Consider the following 17,432-nt stretch of genomic DNA (forward strand, 5'->3'; position numbering starts at 1 on the left):
ACTGTCTGCCTCTCTCTCTGCCCTTTCCTTGTTCACGCCCTTTGTCTCTCAAGAAAAAAAAACATTTAAAAAAAAAAATGTCGTTAGGTTGGTGTTTTGCTCTTATTTTTTACCTGTCCTTTTAAAAATCAGTTTCTTTTTCGTTTTTTGATCAGCCATGGTCAGTATTGTCTCTTCACTGCCTCTTTAATCAGAAACCTTACACACACGATGCAGGAAAACCAAATCCCCCTCTGCCCACGACTTGCCCGGAAAAGTCTGCAGTCCTTTTAGCTCTAAAAGCTTTGGATGTTTTAGACCTTTGCCCTTGTGGCAGTCCACAGCAAACAGAAGTGCAGGGCTGGCTCTTCCACCCCGAAAGCCTCCCCTTCTGGGCCGGGGCAGCGAAGCGTTTCCGCAGGGCCTTGAACTCCTGCACGCAGAGGTCCTTAAACTCCTGCACGCAGAGGTCCTTAGTCAGGCGGCCTCCAGGGGCTGTGGACGCCTGCACGCACCTGCCACCTGCCGTAGGCCGCGGCCTCGGCCCCACAGGCCGGTGGGTGTCCCCGGAAAGCTTGGAGTTGGCCTCGCAAGCGCCCCCACACCGCTCTGTTCCATGACAAGAGTAGCTCCTCCTGGCGCCCGTGGGCGCGGCCATCTTAGGTCCATCCTCTTCCCTAAAATCAGTTTCTTAAAAAAATTCTTTTTGATATATAGCATAGAGTAATAACTCAGATTACATAGAAAGGTTTTCAAATGAAGACAGTCTTCATCTCATTTCTTCCCAACTCATTGTTTCCTACCTCAGTTCCATTGTCCAGAAGCCACCTTCCAGCGTAAGAAACAGAATATAACCAGGCCCTGCAAGCACGGCACCACGTCATGTGCCTTCTCTTTTTCTTTCTCTTCCTCGATCCAGCGGTATTCACTCACCGGAATTCTGTTTATTATTGTTGCTTGCTTCTCAATTTTACCACATATGCATGTGCCATAACTGACATGCTGTGTCATTTTGCATGTTTTTAAAGTTAATATATTAGTCATGCCACGTATATTATTTTGTGACTTGCTTTTGTGACTCAGTCTTATGTTTTCGAGATGCATTCATGTTAATAGTTGTAGCTGCAGTTTATTAGTTTTCATTGTTGGATAGTTGGCCATTATATGAACATATGAATACACCACAAATTATTTATCCATTGTACTCAGGGTACACTTTTACTATCCCTGTATCCCTGTTCCCCGCCCCCCCCCCCCCCCCCCGTTTTTCGTTTTTGTTTTTGTTTTTTTGTTTTTTTTGCTATTCAAGCTCCTTTCTTTATGGACCATTTATTCCTGTATGGTATGGCTTCTTATTGTAAGGATTATAATGATTTTTTTGTTTTTTCACTTGACCTCATTCTGGGCCTTACTAATTCTTTCATTCTCATTCCACTGGTATTTTTCCATGGAATCTCTTTGTTGAAGGCTGCCATAGACTGTCACAGAATGTTAATTCTGTAAGAAGATAAGGGCCCCTAATTTTTCAAGAGATTTTAAATATAATTAATTAAAATAATAACGAGTGAAACACTTCATGTGACTTCAATATTCCTAACTTACTCTATAAAAATACCTTATTAATTTTAATTGATCATGTTCTAAAAAGTATAATATTATTCAAATTACATTCCTGACAAGTCACAAAAGAATGTTGTATCAAGTGAGTGTATATGGTCAGTAAGTCACTTGTATCAAGTGAGTGTATATGGTGGTACTTAGAAGGCAAAACACTGTTTCTTATCACTGTGACCTCCAACTCTTGACCTTTAACCAGCAGAATCAGTTCGAGTTAGCCCCCTCAGGTTAATTACTGACAATCACAACTGCAAAAATGTGAAATACTGTGCCCTTCACCTGTGGCTAACAGCAGTGGGTATCCAGATGGTCACATTGTGAACACAATCACAGAGGGCCCGGAGAGGAACCACTATAATGCACAGCAGTACAGTAGTTTCCTGGGACAATATATGTTTTTTTCAATTTCTTCTTTTGAGCAATTAACCTTTTACTTTATTGTTGAATTGGATCTTTCAAATCATTACAACAAAATGTTACACTAGTCATGAAGTTTTTAGGTTGGCCAATCAGAGACTTAAATGTACAAGGTTAATTTGCGTTATATCATAAATGTGCTAAAAGACCTTCTAAAAAGTTAGTTTTCTAAAAAAAGAGCTAAGCAAGACCCCTGTGTTAGTAAAAAATGTGCCTTAATTTTTTTCATTTAGTATCTGTAATAATAAGCATTTATTTTTTTTTTTAAGGGTCGGGCTCCGACCGCCTTTATTTTTAATTTTTTTTTCCAACGTTTATTTATTTTTGGGACAGAGAGAGACAGAGCATGAACGGGGGAGGGGCAGAGAGAGAGGGAGACACAGAATCGGAAACAGGCTCCAGGCTCTGAGCCATCAGCCCAGAGCCTGACGCGGGGCTCGAACTCACGGACGGTGAGATCGTGAATTGGCTGAAGTCGGACGCTCAACCGACTGCGCCACCCAGGCGCCCCAATAAGCATTTATTTAACGTTTATTCTGTGCCAAGAACTCGTCTAAGTGTTTTCTATATATTTACTAATGTAATACTTCTTCAAACTCTATAAGGGAGGCAAGAAGTTGTCACCACTGCATTTTACGGATGAGGGAACTAAAACACAAAGGGATCTTGCCTACATTCGCAGTTTAATAAGGGGTTATTATAATTTATAGAGTTTTATAAGAAATTCATATATTGAATTATTAATTCATAAATCCATATGTTGAAACCTCACCCCCCAGTACCTCAGAATATGACTTTATTTGGAAATAGGTCCATTACAGCTGTAATTAGTTCAATTAAGATGAGGCCATATTAGAGTAGGGTGGGTCCCTAATCCAGTATGACTAGTGTCCTTATAAAGAGGGGAAATTCGGACACAGATATGCACACAAGGAGGAGGCCATGGGAAGGTGAAGGCAGAGATGGAACAGATGCTTCTACAAGCCAAGGATACCAAAAATTGCCAGCAAAACCATCCGGAAGCTAGAGGAGAGGCATGAAATAGATTCTCCCTTATAGTCTTCAGAAGGAACCAAGTCAGCTGACATTTTGATCTCAGACTTCTGGCCTCCAGAACTGTGAAAATAAACTTCCTTAAAAAATTTTTTTTAATGTTTATTTATTTTTGAGAGAGAAAGAGAGAGCAGGGGAGGGGCAGAGAGAGAGAGGGAGACACAGAACGGGAAGCGGGCTCCAGGCTCTGCGCTGTCAGCACAGAATTCACGCACTGTGAGATCATGACCCGAGCTGAAGTCGGCGGCTTAGCTGACTGAGCCACCCAGGCGGGCCTAAACTTCTGTGGTTTAAGCCACGTAGTCCGTGGTACTTTGGTAACCTAACTCTTGAAAACTAATAAAGGGGTGGAGTGGGCATCAAACTCAGGCAGGAAAGGCTGCAAGATTGGTGTGCTTATCACCTCACTCTCTGCCTCTCCCATAATAGAGCTAATCAAAATAAAAGCAGACACCAAGGCCTGGAGCAAATAAATGGCACAGGAATTACCGGCTTGCAAATCTAGGCAGACAAACAAAACACTGACCCCTTTCTAGAGTTGTACCATGTGCCCTGGAGCCTCTGCTTTTCTGCCTCTTTAAGGGACTTTCAGCAGTGGCTCTAGACAGACATTTGTCATAGATCTACAAGTCTAAATTTACTCAGCTCACTTGCGGGACTCTGAGCCTGTGCCCCTACTCCGCTTCAAAATCCAAACCTTTGCGGCGCCTGGGTGGCTCAGTCTTTAAGCATCTGACTCTTGATTTCAGCTCAGGTCATGTTCTCACCTTTCTGATGGCCCCTTTGGAGGGATGGAGCCTACGAAAGGCTCTGTGCTGAGCCTGCTTGGGATTCTCTCTCTCCCTTCCTCTCTCTGCCCCTCCCCAGCTTATCCCTCTCACTCTCAAAATAAATAAACTTAAAAAAAATCCAAACCTTTAATAGGTTTTTTAAAGCAGCACCAGCATTCTGAGGTTAGTATTATCCACATTTGTGCTGTTCCCTTTGGGTTAAAATTAAAAGGATGTGTCCTACAGGTGACAGTAAGAACAATGGCCCTCCCAGTAGCCATATTAAGCTATGCAATAGTAGTTGTATTAAGTACCGGCAAGGAAAGGAAAAGGCTGCACAGATGGCTGGGCAACCTGACACCGGCAGTGGACAGGTATCTTTGCAGAATACATCCCAGAACTGTGAGCAAGCTCCAGGCTGGGGCCCACAAGCCCTCAAGTCAGGGGAGTTTGGGGACGGAAGGGGATCTGCACCCAGACCCATGTCACCTGAGAGCAGCGGGTGTGCCTCCTCGCCCAGGTGCGGGGTGTGGGAGGTCAGGTCAGGGTTAGGCGTGGACATACGTGGAGGCCGGCCTGGAGACCACCATCCTTCTGGATGGGGGGATGTCTCTGAGGGTGTCGAGCTTCTTCTGTGGCTCTGGACGTGGGTACCTCTCTTGGCCAGCGAGTACACTCGGGCACGACCAGCAGCTGCGGTGTTTTAGCGCTAGCTCTGCAAAACCGGGAAGGCCAGGCCTAGGTGGGCGCGTTGGGTGGGTCTCCGGCTGAGATTTCCCTGCAGGCTCTTGGCCGCAGGGGCGGCGCGTTCCCGCTTGCGGAGGGTGGGAAGGGGATTCTGGACGCCGCGCGCCAGCTTTCATTAAGCGCCCGGGGCCACGCGGGGCCCGGAGAGCACAGCCCCCGCCCAGCTGGCGGCCGCCCCCGGCAGGCACTTCTGAGAGGAGAAGAGAAGGGAGCAAGGACCGAGGGAGGGGCGACGTACTTCCTGAACCGCCTGCACACCCTGGGTCGCGAGCTCGGCCTGCCCTGCGCCGCGATGTCCGGAGGGTCAGCCAGGAGCCTAGCGAAGGGTGAGGCCGGCCGGCCGCGGGAGGAGGGGGGAATCTCGGCCACCCCCTGCCGCGTGTCCGGTGTGGCTGTTCCGGAGCCACCCGGGGGGTCCCCCACACGCGGGGATCGGGCCGGGGCCGCAGCGCGCGGGACCTCTCCGCGGCCTGGCCCGGGGGTGGCGGGAGGATGGGAGTCCCGGCCGCTTTCGGGGCCGTGACCACTGCCGCGTCTCCCCCGCAGGAAGCGCGCCCCCGGGGCCGGTCCCCCAGGGCCTGATCCGCGTCTACAGCATGAGGTTCTGCCCGTTCGCCCAGAGGACGCTCCTGGTCCTGAAGGCCAAGGGAATTGGGTGAGGACCCAGGCAGGGGCCGTTCCCCCAGCCGCCCGGGAACCAGCTGCTGCGGGGCGGCCGGGTGGGAACCTCGGATTGGGCCCCAGGGCTTCCTTTCCTGCAAAATAAACTATTCTCAGACTTTTGGGGGGACAGAGCAAATTATGAACCCACTTCCCAGGGTGAGAGGTAGGGGGAATGGCACAGATTACACCAGTCTAGGACTCCCCGTTTAGATCAACCTAACCACTTTATGGATTAGAAAAGCTGAGGCTCTGGTAAAGCTGGTGATTCGGGAGATCACTTGACAGGTAATGACCTGCAGCAGCGCTTTTAGGTCTGGTAGATCCCCGATTCTTGGTCCACTGCCCTTTTGCTTTCACCCCACTTCTACATTCATGTCTGATATCTAATACTGTTTGCTGTTATTCTGAGTATATAGTCCCTTCCCTAATAGTTGGTAATTTACCCCAGGACAGAGTCCAGGCCTTGACTGTCCTGGCAGAGTGCTGAGTTAACTGTACTGGACATATTCTTATAGGTTGGGTTGTTGGTTGAGTCAAAGTGTCTATGCCTAAAAATTTAGTCTTTTGCGAAGCCTCTTTGAAATTAGCATGGTTTTTTTGACCAATGGGTTATGCATAGGGAGTATGCGATAGTCAGTTGGCTCCTGATACCAAGTATCCATTGGAATCCCCTCCCTTCCAATGATCTTTGGAATTTGTTGAGCAGACATTAGATACCTGTGGTGTGGAAGTTTAAAACATAGCCCCCATTCTTAAGAAATTTTCCATGCATGTGCTTAAGGTTTATAAACTAATTTTAGTTTTCTAGGGGGAGAATTAGGCAGACAATAATTTTACCTAAAAGAATGTAAGATGCATTCTTTTTCTGAAGGAAAAAAATAGTTTCTTTTAATTTTTTCTTTAATGTTTATTTTTGAGAGAGACAGACAGTGTATGAGCAGGGGAGGGGCAGAGAGAGAGGGAGACACAGAATCTGAAGCAGGCTCCAGGCTCTGAGCTGTCAGCCCAGAGCCCGATGTGGGGCTTGAACTCACAAATGGTGAGATCATGACCTGAGCTGAAGTGGGATGCCTAACCAACTGAGCCACCCAGGCGCCCCAAAAATATTTTTGAATTAGCCATCACTTCACTAAAATTTGCATCTTATTTGGATGAAATTGATTCTGAACACATAGCAAAATGCTCAACATTCCAAACTTTGTATTTTATCCTAATCTTATTCAAATTGGATTGAAAAAAGATGATCTTATGCTTATATAATTGGAAAGTATCGGGGCTCCTGGGTAGCTCAGTCGGTCAAGTGTCCGACTTCAGCTCTGGTCATGATTCGCAGCCAGTGAGTTCAAGCCCCACATCAGGCTCTGTGCCTGGATCCTGTTTTGGATCCTGTGTCTCCCTCTCTCTCTCTGCCCCTCCCCACTCACACTCTGTCTCTGTCAAAAATGAATAAACATTAAAAATAAAAATAAAAGGATAGGAGCAAGCACAGCTGGATTGGGAGGCATAAAATCCTGGTTTATGTGCCCCGCTGGAACACTAGGTTGAAAACAACCTACCTTATTTACTGGGACAGTTTTCCAAAGGAAAACTGGACTGATTTTACCAAAATAGTGTGTGTATGGGGGTGAAGAATGGTAACAGGAAACAACAGAGGTCTTCTACATTCTGAATCAGTTTTCAGTTTCACACCCAGAAGACTTTTATTGGACAGGTGCTACATTTTCATATGGTATAACCTGACAAAGCATGGTTTTCTCTAAAAAGTGCATCTTCCAACTCGTGGCAGGTGTGTTGACTTGTTAGCTCATAATGTCAGGTTGACAAATCCAAGTGTGTTCTAAGTGTGTTCTTTATCACAACCCCCCCCCCCCATTTTGTTGTTGTTGTTATTGTTGTTGTTGTTGGTATAAAACAACTTTTGTTTCATGGTATAAAAATTTCAGAAGTGTTGATAATTCCTTGGCAGGGAGCTGGCCTTGTATTTCTTTCCATGGCTTGTATCTGAGTTCCAGTAATCTGTCCGCACACAAACCTCTTGATACACAAATGCTAGGGTTCATTGTAGCCATTTCTGTTTCCATGGGGGATTACATATTTAAATCCTCAAACTAAATACTATTCTAACTTCTGAGGTGGATGGGGAAGTAGGAAACAAAAGGTGTTGGTGTGTTATTTTTGAGTAACTAACCTGTTCTGTTGAATGATTACTCAGATTTAACAATTATATGAAGCTTTCCTTTCTTTTATTTCCTCTACAATCTCTCAGGCAAGAAACAAGTTAGATCTAATTACAGTCTGAGTATAGCTTGGATTTCATTTGTTTTCCTCCTTTTGGGTTTGCTTAGCGTAGCTTACTCACGTAACATTAAAAAAACAACAACAACAACAATGCATGGACATTTAATCTGAAACTTGGTTTTGTGGGTGGATTTTTTGCATTCCTTAATATTTTTTTAAAAAATGAGGACCTTTCTACTCAATTTAGCAAGAGGAATTGAATTTTATCATGTTGATTCTCATATAGTAGGTAATAGATACAATTCAATTATGTACCTCCTGTAATTTGCAATGATACCTTATACCCCAAAGTGGATTATCTTATTGACAATCTTGAAGCATTTTCCACTTATTCATTCAATAAATATTTACTGAGTACCCTATCTGAAACCACTTTTATTTTCACAGCATTTAAATCTGTTTAAAATTTTGCTCACTTACATGTTTGTTTATTAATATGAACTAGATACACAAAATCCCTGCTTTCAAGGAGCTTACATTCTAGGGAGGTGACATAATAAACATGTAAATAAGTGAGCAAAGTAATTTCAGATACATGTCATCAGGAAAACAAGATGGTCATGTTAATAGAGGCTCTCAGCAGCTTCAGAGAGGGTGGTCAGGGAGGGCCTCTTGGAATGGTGTTTGACCTGAGAAGACGGGCAGAGAAGACAGAGGAACAATAAATGTTAATGTTCTAAGGTGAGAACATGTTTGGCAAATTCAAGGAATATAAAAAAGGCCGGTGTGCCCAGATTGTAATGACCAGAGGGAAAGTTATAGGAAACAGGTGTGACAAGTAAGAACAGGCCAGATCACATGCCACAGAGGGGCTTAGAGTTTATGCTCATTGCAATGAGGAGCAATCAAGGGGTGGCAAGCAGGAGGGTGGCCTGATTCAATTTACTTGTGTGTGGAAAATGGACTGTAGGGAGGGCACAGTGGAAGCAGCGGCCAGTGGGAGACTACTATAGTGGTCCAGCTGGCAGATGATGTTTTGGACCAGATGGTAGCAGTATAGCTGAAAAGTGGATATGATTTTGAGGTCTAGCCGACAGGTCTTGATGATCCATCCATTTATTTGACTTGAGACAGAGGGAACAAGGGAGAAGGAATCAAGACTGATTTGACTCCTAAATTTGGGGTCCAATCAGCTAAGTGGACAGTAGGGCTGGTAAGGATCTACTCAGAAGTACCAAAAAAAAAAAAAAAAAAAAAAAGAAAAAGAAAAGAAAAAAAAGAAAAAGAAAGAAAAAGTTCCACTCTCTTCATTGTCTTCTGTGTGTCTTTCAGGCATGAAATCATCAACATCAACCTGAAAAATAAGCCTGAGTGGTTCTTTACGAAGAATCCCTTTGGTCTGGTGCCAGTTCTGGAAAATAGTCAGGGTCAACTGATCTATGAATCTGCCATTACTTGTGAGTACCTGGATGAAGCATATCCAGGGAAGAAGCTGTTGCCAGATGACCCCTATGAGAAAGCTTGCCAAAAGATGGTCTTTGAGTTATTTTCTAAGGTGTGTGTATAAGAAATCTCAGCTCTTATTTGAACAAACTTTGTTGTTTAAGCTAAATCGGTGTTGTCATTTATGACTCAGGAATGTGGGAAAGGAAAAGAAAGCAGTGCTCTTATCTGCTCTGACATGTCCTGCAAGTCCTTTCACCATCCAGTTCCTGTTTGCCTCTCCAATGTTAGCCCTCCTTACTCTTTGGACACTGTATTCCAGCCGCTGAATGTTTAGCTTTCCCAGACTTGCCACCTCCTCCTTAAATCTTCCCCCTTCCCACTTTGGCTGGTTATCTCCAAGTTCTCGTTCATGTATCTGCTCAGGTTCTGCTGCCTTCCAGAAGCTTGTCCGCACTGGCTTAGTGCCCAGCTGTGTTCCCACATGTGCTAACTTCTCTGAGCCAGTGACTGCCTGCCTTTTTGCCTGTGTGTTGCACCAGGGCTGTGAGCTCCTTGAAGGTGAAGCCGTGTTCCCATCACTGTTGGCTCACTGCCTAGGTCTGTGACCCACTCTGCCTCTTCCTAGTTGTGTGACTCTGAGAAAGTTACTCATTTACTTCTGTGCCTCAGCTCATCGCTTGTAAAAGGAGTATAATAACTAGTATAATAACTGCTCCCTTCTTGCAGATAAAAATCAGTTTATATAAAACACCTAGAGCAGAGTCTGACACATGGTAAATACTGTGTTAGCTCTTGTGGTTCTAGCCACAGTGTCTAGCAGCGGGCATCTACTGTGTGTTGGTAGTAGCTCTTAGCTGAGTAAATGACATTCTTGTAGAAGAACTATTTTAGTCAGCATCAAGGTTGTAGATAGTTCAAACAATTGATATTAACAAAGAAATGCCCAATAGTAGACAACAGGTATAGCTATGTCAAGTTATCTCTATACCCCTGTTATTTATCAGAATATATGTCGGCATATCTTGTCTTCTTTAAATGGTTAAAGAAATACCTCGAAGGTGGAACTTACAGAGAGAATGTATTATGTAAGGAGACATTGCAAAGGGAAGCCAATGGGGAAGGAAGAGGGAGTTGTCTGGCTTAGCAGAAGGAGAGGGAAATAGCAGATTCCTGCTGTCATAAGTGATAGACAGGGAACATGGCAATTAGAAGAAAGATGTTGGAGAATTAAAAAAAAAAAGTAACAAGAGATTCATTGTAGAGGCATCTGACTGGCTCAGTTGGTAGAGCATGAGACTCGACCTCAGGGTTGTGAGTTCAAGCGCTATGTTGGGTGTAGAGATTACTTTAAAAAAAAAAAAGATTCATTGTATTGTCTCGAAAGAAAATAAGCTAAAAGCTGGAGATGTTCACCATTACTTCCCAGCTCACATTCAGGGAAAAGGTGGCCTTAGGTACCATATGCCCCCTCCCTCCTGGCCACAGCTCTCAGCAAACCAGAAATGCCCCCATCTGTACCTGTAGCCAATCATCTTCTTTCCTGAGAACTTGAAACTGAGACACAGAGATTAACAGTAAAGGTGTTGAAGCTTTAGAGATGTGTGTGTGTGTATAAATGTGTGTGTGTATATGTGTGTGTGTGTGTGTGTGTGTGTGTGTGTTTATATAATTGGAGGCTTAACAAACCAAAGGCATGTAAAAAATACATTTTTTAAGGAAGCAGAAATTAAGAGCATTGCAAAGGGACTTGATATCTTGATATATAGGAAACCATATGGAGCAGACATTTAAGGCAAGGCAGGGATAGATAAAGCAGGCATGCCCAGATGGAACTGCGTACAGAAGTGCTGCCAGCAAACTTTCAGTTCCAAAGAGGGCAAGCTGTACTGATACGGACAGGATATCAGGACATTCTCCTGGATTTTTACAAGCACCTGTTGATAAACTGAGACGAGTGGACTTCAAGCTCTTGCAGTGAGAAAACACACAAATGCCTCCAGCAGGAGCCCTACAGCATCTGGCACTACGCCTGTGAGTCTTCAGGTAGTCAGCCCCTTCGAACACCCTTCTCATGTCCTCCCCGAGGTGGAAAGCAGAAAAATTCTCTTCCCCAGCTCCCTTTGCAGCTGGGGCCAATGCCTGGGACCTAGGCTCTTCCTGTCAGAAACACACATGGTGGAGCTGGGCTCAGAAATGAGCCATGTGGCGCTTGCTTCAGCAGCGCGTGTATGAAAATTGGAACCATCCATCCCCTGCACCAGGATGACATGCAAATTTGCGAAGCGTTCCATATTTTTAAAAAAGGCATGGTGGGGGGCGCAGTCAGGTAAGCCTCCAACTTGGGCTCAGGTCATGATCTCACAGTTCAGGAGTTCAAGCCCCCCAACAGGCTCTGTGCTGAGAGCTCAGGGCCTGGAGCCTGCTTTGGATTCTGTGTCTCCGTCTCTGCCTCTATCTCTATCTCTGGCTCTCTCTCAAAAATAAACATTAAAAAAAAATTTTTTTTTTAAAGGTAAAAAAAATGAGAAACGAGCAATGTGGGGAGACAGACTTGGGGCAGGGCACTGATTCTGCTGGTGGGAGTGGCAGGGGAGGGGGTGGGAGGGTGGCGCAGAGCCCCAGGCTTTCGGGAGCAGTGGTGGTTGCAAGATTAAATTCTGGGCTTTAGTTACCTCGGAGTCCCACTTCTGGCAAAGGTACAAACCGCAGCACCTAGTGCTCAGCTCACTGGCAGCAGTGGGTGCTTCCCATGAGGTCAGCTCGGAGCATGATTTTCGAATGTTCCAGCTTAGTTCTCAGCCTTTTTTTTTTTTTTTTTTTTCAGCCTCTCAATAATTCAATGGGCTACTCAATACTTTTTAAAAGGTATTTTTGGCTCAAACTCGCCAAAGTGGGTTCTACTATTTGCAACTTATAAAATCCTGACCAAACAGCACCTCTCACCGCAAAATTGTTTCTGAGATTGATACCTGACCTCTGTGAACACAGGAATGGGTGCACCTTTCAAGTTTCTCAAACACCCTGAACTGGGACTCTGAGGGTTCAGTGAGGGGGCTGGTACAGTTAGCCTCACACTGACAGTAAGAAATTACTCTGTCTAGGTTCCCCCTTTGGTAACAAGCTTCATTAGAAGACAAAATAATGAAGACGGCTCTGGCCTAAAAGAAGAATTGCGTAAAGAATTCAGCAAGTTAGAGGAGGTAATCTCCTAGCTTTTATCAGAGTAAATGATACACTGTTCCTGCCCTCTTCTTTCTTTCTATTCCCGTTTCCCAAATCACTTTGTGACAGTTAGTAATAACATCAATTAAGGAATTTTAGGTTACAACAGATTGCTATAAGCAGGTGCATTTAAGATAGAAATCAACACACCTAAAAATATTTTGTCATGGCTTGCTTTTAAAACAATTTGTTGCACTGATGTTAACAAGGGGGAGAAATGCACTGATATTTCCACAATTTGTCACCTGTTTTCATTTTTCCATGCCTGTTTCTAGTCCTCATCCATATATTAAAACAAAAAAACAACAAAAAGAAAGAAAGGAAGAAAGAAAGGAAAGAAAGGTTAACATAACTAATCAGGGCATAGATATTATTCTGTGTTTTTTCCACTTAATAATACATAATAAACATTTCCCACTACAGAGTTTGCCATGAATCGTAAAGACACTTGGAGAAGCCCGGCTGAGTTTTTACCTCCCTTGGGGCAAAGCTGCCATTTGGGCCTTTAGATCAAGTCTTTCTCTTGGCCTTGAAACATTCCATTTTCTTGCTCAGCCTTGGGTTTTTACTAGACATAGTTCCTGTCTTGTATGGGAATGTATCCTATATTTTGTCAGTTTGAAGTTTGCTGTAGACTTTCTTCACAACTTTTTTTTAAGAAAAATGTTTCTAGTCTGTAAAAAACAAGAAGTCATGCATGAGTGTTAGATTTTACTGAATGTTTTGTCTATATCTATTACATCTATTGATATGTTCATAGAATTTTTTACCTTAATCTGATAAATATGGTGTTATTGACAGATTTTTCTGGTGTTAAACCATCCTAGCATTGTTTTCAATGGATTTTTCTATATACTATAGAACTAGTGAATACTTAAAGGTGTTGTATATTAATGAGATTGGGCTATTATTTTGTTTTCATAGTGTCCTTATTTTTTATATCAAGGATATTCTAACCTGATAAAATGAGTTGGGTTACTTTCCCTGTATTTCTAATCTCAGAAATCATTTGATAGGGTTTGGCTGTTTCTGCTTTTACTAACTAGCCCAGGAGTTCAGTAGCTCAATGCATTTATTTTCAGTCTTTCTTGATTGTTTAATGCACTAATGACTAACACACTACTTCTAAACATCGTAGCTGCATCCAGTATGTTTTACTGTGAAGGACTTTCATTGTTCAGTTCTAAATTTTTTTTTTTTTTTTTGCTGTTTTCATGATTTTCTCATTGCCTACGAATTATTGATCATGTACTTGTAAGTTTCCTAAACTACATCTTTTGCTGTTTTCTAATTTAATTACATTATGGTCAGAGAATGCATGTGGGATGTTGTTTCTTTGAAGATTAAGACTTTTTGTGTTTGGCAACCTGGTAAAGCCCATGTTTATAAATGCTTAAATTAAAATATGTAAGATTAACTCTACTGTGGTTTATTTCATAATGGAAATACCTGCTAACTGTGGGGTTAGTGGAGTTGGGAGAAGGTATGTACTTTTTTCTCATCTAAATTCAGACTCCAGATTAAGAACTCATGCTTCAAAGTGAGTAGTATCATTTCCATGCTTTAGGTTGCTGAGAGGGTTATTTCCTTCTGACTTAAACTGTCATACTAAATTTTATTTATGCAGAATATAATAACCAGACACTATAGTTTAAGGACAGACCCAGTTAATATCGATTCATTGTACAATTCTGAGTGCCTAATAACTACCAGGTACTCTGCTAGAAAGTATGGGAGGTAGAAAGTAAGACGTTGTCTATACTCTTCAGATATTTAGTTTGGTAGTAGATGGTTGATATATGCCATCAATCTATAATGCAGACTGTTATATGGGCCCTGAGGAAAATTGCAGAAGTTTTATAAATGCTAAGTTGGTTTGTTTATTAGGCAGATAATATTCTCAGTTTCTTTACTTTGGCAAAACCATTAATACCAAGGCACGTTCTTGAATTTCAGGAACATACGACTTGTTTTGGCTTTCAAATAATTTTGACATCAGTTTAATAGTTAATCCAGGGGCGCCTGGGTGGCTCAGTCAGTTGAGCATCTGACTTCAGCTCAGGTCATGATTTCACAGTTTGTGGCTTTGAGCCCCGCATCAGGCTCTGTGCTGACCGCTTGCTCAGAGCCTGGAGCCTGCTTCCGATTCTGTGTCTCCTTCTCTCTCTGCCCCTCCCCCGCTCATGCTTTGTCTCACTGTTTCTCAAAAATAAATAAATGTAAAAAAAAAAAAAAAAAACTTAAAAATTTAATTGAAGTATTACATGCAGAGAAGTACCCAAAGCATGAGTACAGCTTGATGAATTTTTACAAAGTAAACATAGTCATGGAATTAGCACCCAGTATTAGTTTTGGCTGTTTTTGCTCTTTATACATATGGAATCCTAGGATATGTACTCTTCGGAGTCTGGCTTCTTTCGTACATTAGGTTTGTGAGATTCATCTATATTGTGTATAGTTCATTCCTGTTCTTTGTATAGTGTTTCAACCTATGACTATAGCAGTTTGTTTATCCGTTTTACTACTGATGGACAGTGAACAGTTCTATCTTGGGGCTATTACAAATAGTGTTGCCATTAACATTCTCATATCTCTCTTTTGGTGAATGGATGTTCACATTTCCAAAGAGGAGAATCACGGGGTTGGAGTGTGTGGACATTCAGGCAGCTTTAGTACATACTGTGAAAACATGGTTGTGCCAGTTTGTGCTCCTGCCAGCAGTGGTTCCGCACGCTTGCTAACTTTGTCTTGTTCATTTTAGCCATTCTGTTGGATGTGTGGTAGTACTACATTCTGGCCCTAATTTGCATTTCCCTGATGACTAATGCAGTTGAATATCTTTTCAAATGGTTTTTGGCCATAGAGATATCCTCTTTTATGAAGTTCAAGTCTGGCCCAAATTTCTAATGAGTTGTTTGCCTTTTTTTCTTATTGATTCCCCAGGGGTGTTGGATTTCTCTCTATATTCTGAATGCCAGTCCTCTGTTGGGTGTGTGTATTACAAACATCTTGTAGTCTGTGGCTTGTTTTATTTTTCTCTACTTTCCAGTTTATTTTGTTGATTGTTTGCTTCATCCCAAACCAGGAGATTCTAAAGTTCAAACAAAAAGCCAACTTGAATATGTCGGCATAAAAGCTACTCCTCTCACTTGCTCTACTTACCTGGTCTTCCTAATATCTGATGATGAATCTTACGAAATGCACACTTAAGCAGTACTCTCATGCTGTTTAACATTCAGGTTCTGACCAATAAGAAGACAACCTTCTTTGGTGGCAATTCTCTTTCTATGATTGATTACCTCATCTGGCCCTGGTTTGAACGGCTCGAAGTTCTGGAGTTAAATGAGTAAGACATTTGAGTATTTTGTACATAATTTAGGATAATGATGACGGGCATATTATATGTTGGCCTTTTTTCCTGAACAAAAATGAAACTGTTTTATACAACTGGTATGAATGGGCACAAGCAGACAGGAGGAGAGTCTTGGACTATCCAGGGCATATACTCACCCCCCTTCTCCATTCCTGGAAGTGTGCGGTGCAGGGGTGGGCAGAGAGTACTGCAACATGTAACAAAATGTTTTAAAAATAATTTACTCCTTCCCTTCTGGCTAAAAATCCGTAAGTAAGTACATTTTTATAAGCTTTATCATGTGGGATTGTATGACCAATGCTCCCTCCCATTTTCCAGCAGGATCCCCACACTAGTTTCCAAACTCCATGTTTTGAAGTTAGGCAGCCACCTTGGCTTACTCCCAATTCTTAGAGCTATTCAGGGTTACTTTTAGTCAGTCTGGCTATAGAATAATAACTATATAACATCCATGGCTGTCTTTCATTTTCTCATTTTAACAAAGTTATCAGTCTGCCTGGATGCATTCTTGTGCTGAGCAAGTCACTTGACTCTAGGATTCCTCTTCCACAAAACAAAGACCTCTAAAATATCTTCCAAATCTAATATTCAGATTATGTGCATTGTAAAGAAATATTTTAAAAGATTAGAGGAAAACAAAAGGAAACTGTAGAGTGATAATGGTATAGGAGACTTTGCAATGCCTTCCTAGTTCATCTAGCTCACACGTTCATTCTTTTCCCTTCCCACAGGTGCGTAGATCACACTCCAAAACTTAAGCTCTGGATGGCAGCCATGAGGGAAGATCCTGCAGTGTCCTCCCTCCTCATTGAGGCGAAGGCCTTTCGAGGTTTCTTAGATCTCTACTTGCAGAACAGCCCTGAGGCCTGTGATTATGGGCTCTGATGGGGGCAGGAGTCAGCCATGAAGAGATGTCTGATATTTTCCTTCACGAATATGAGGAAAACATGCTTTCATTTTACCAAATGCTCTCATGTCTCATTGGATCACCTTCTCTGATTTGACATCGTGGCTTAAGGCCCTTAAGGCCTTCCTACATAAATGTAAGCTCACATGCTTCTAAGGGTTTTATCATAGTTTCTGCTGAAAATCTCTAAATCATCATCTCTGGTGAGAACTGGACTTCAATCTAGATTTCTTCCTGCCCATAGGACATTTCCACTTGGATACTCTGTTGTTTCTACAGCTGCCTTCTCAAGTTTTCAATTCCTCATTCTTTTCTTTCCATCAACTTAATTTCACTACCTTTTTTATTCCCATCGTCACCACTTAAGACCAGACTAATAACACCTCAAAGTTAGGTGACTAAGTGTCCTCCTATTTGGTTTCCCCGTCTTCAATCTCAATGCCCTTCAAATTCTTCGTACCAACTCCCATGCTGGGCACATGGCAGGTATCCCATAAATGTAACTAAATACTGTGAAGGGGCGCCTGGGTGGCTCAGTCAGTTAAGCTTCTGACTTCAGCTCAAGTCACTATCTCAGGAGTTCAAGCCCTGCGTTGGGCTCTGTGCTGACAGCTCAGAGCCTGGAGCCTGCTTTGGATTCTGTGTCTCCTTCTCTCTCTGCCCTATCCCCTTCCAAAGATAAACATTAAAAAAAAAATTTTTTTTTTTAAATAATGTGGAGACCACATCTATCAATTCCGGTGTAAGTCTGGATAAGTAATTCAGAAATATTAATGCTATCTTCCATAGCCCACCGAGCTTCTATTTAATTTTTATCATCACATTACTTCCATTAGAAGAAGGTAGGTCAGGGGCACCTGGGTGCCTCTGTTGGTTAAGGGTCCAACTTGGGCTCAGGTCATGATCTCTCTGCTCTTGAGTGCAAGCCCCCCTTCGGGCTCTGTGCTGACAGCTTAGAGCATGGAGCCTGCTTCAGATTCTGTGTCTCCCTCTCTCTCCG

The 17,432-nt window shown here is 42.8% G+C and overlaps 2 protein-coding genes and 1 pseudogene across 5 annotated transcripts in view; 2 read left to right on the forward strand and 1 right to left on the reverse strand.

Annotated features, from left to right (window-relative positions):
* CFAP43 (cilia and flagella associated protein 43) overlaps positions 1 to 4,736 on the reverse strand; it is a 139,718-nt gene extending 134,982 nt beyond the window's left edge. The window contains exon 1 of one of the 2 annotated variants that reach the window (XM_047825493.1): positions 4,326 to 4,736. In XM_047825493.1, coding sequence (XP_047681449.1) covers positions 4,326 to 4,398 — 73 coding nt within the window. In that variant the 5' untranslated portion in view covers positions 4,399 to 4,736. The remainder of the gene's footprint in view (positions 1 to 4,325) is intronic. The other variant, XM_047825498.1, reaches the window with a different exon arrangement.
* GSTO1 (glutathione S-transferase omega 1) lies at positions 4,165 to 17,402 on the forward strand. Of its 3 annotated transcripts, none has more exons than XM_047825515.1 (6): positions 4,165 to 4,210; positions 5,130 to 5,238; positions 8,817 to 9,039; positions 12,032 to 12,130; positions 15,392 to 15,498; positions 16,257 to 17,402. In XM_047825515.1, the coding sequence occupies exons 2-6, from the start codon at positions 5,180 to 5,182 to the stop codon at positions 16,408 to 16,410; spliced, it is 642 nt and encodes a 213-aa protein (XP_047681471.1). In that variant the 5' UTR covers positions 4,165 to 4,210; positions 5,130 to 5,179; the 3' UTR covers positions 16,411 to 17,402. The 3 variants fall into 3 exon arrangements, with proteins under 3 accessions (XP_047681471.1, XP_047681473.1, XP_047681470.1); XM_047825517.1 differs by lacking the exon at positions 4,165 to 4,210 and adding an exon at positions 4,334 to 4,356; XM_047825514.1 differs by lacking the exon at positions 4,165 to 4,210 and adding an exon at positions 4,737 to 4,909.
* LOC125148528 (uncharacterized) lies at positions 11,136 to 11,227 on the forward strand (annotated as a pseudogene).
* Positions 17,403 to 17,432: the final 30 nt, after the last annotated feature.

The sequence above is a fragment of the Prionailurus viverrinus genome, chromosome D2, assembly GCF_022837055.1.
Source record: "Prionailurus viverrinus isolate Anna chromosome D2, UM_Priviv_1.0, whole genome shotgun sequence".
Taxonomy (NCBI): domain Eukaryota; kingdom Metazoa; phylum Chordata; class Mammalia; order Carnivora; family Felidae; genus Prionailurus; species Prionailurus viverrinus.

Coding starts and splice junctions, on each gene's coding strand:
- GSTO1 (XM_047825514.1), top strand. CDS start 4,876: ATGTCCGGAGGGTCAGCCAGGAGCCTAGCGAAGG. Junction 4,910..5,129: donor AGCCAGGAGCCTAGCGAAGG/GTGAGGCCGGCC, acceptor TCTCCCCCGCAG/GAAGCGCGCCCCCGGGGCCG. Junction 12,131..15,391: donor AATTCAGCAAGTTAGAGGAG/GTAATCTCCTAG, acceptor TTTAACATTCAG/GTTCTGACCAATAAGAAGAC.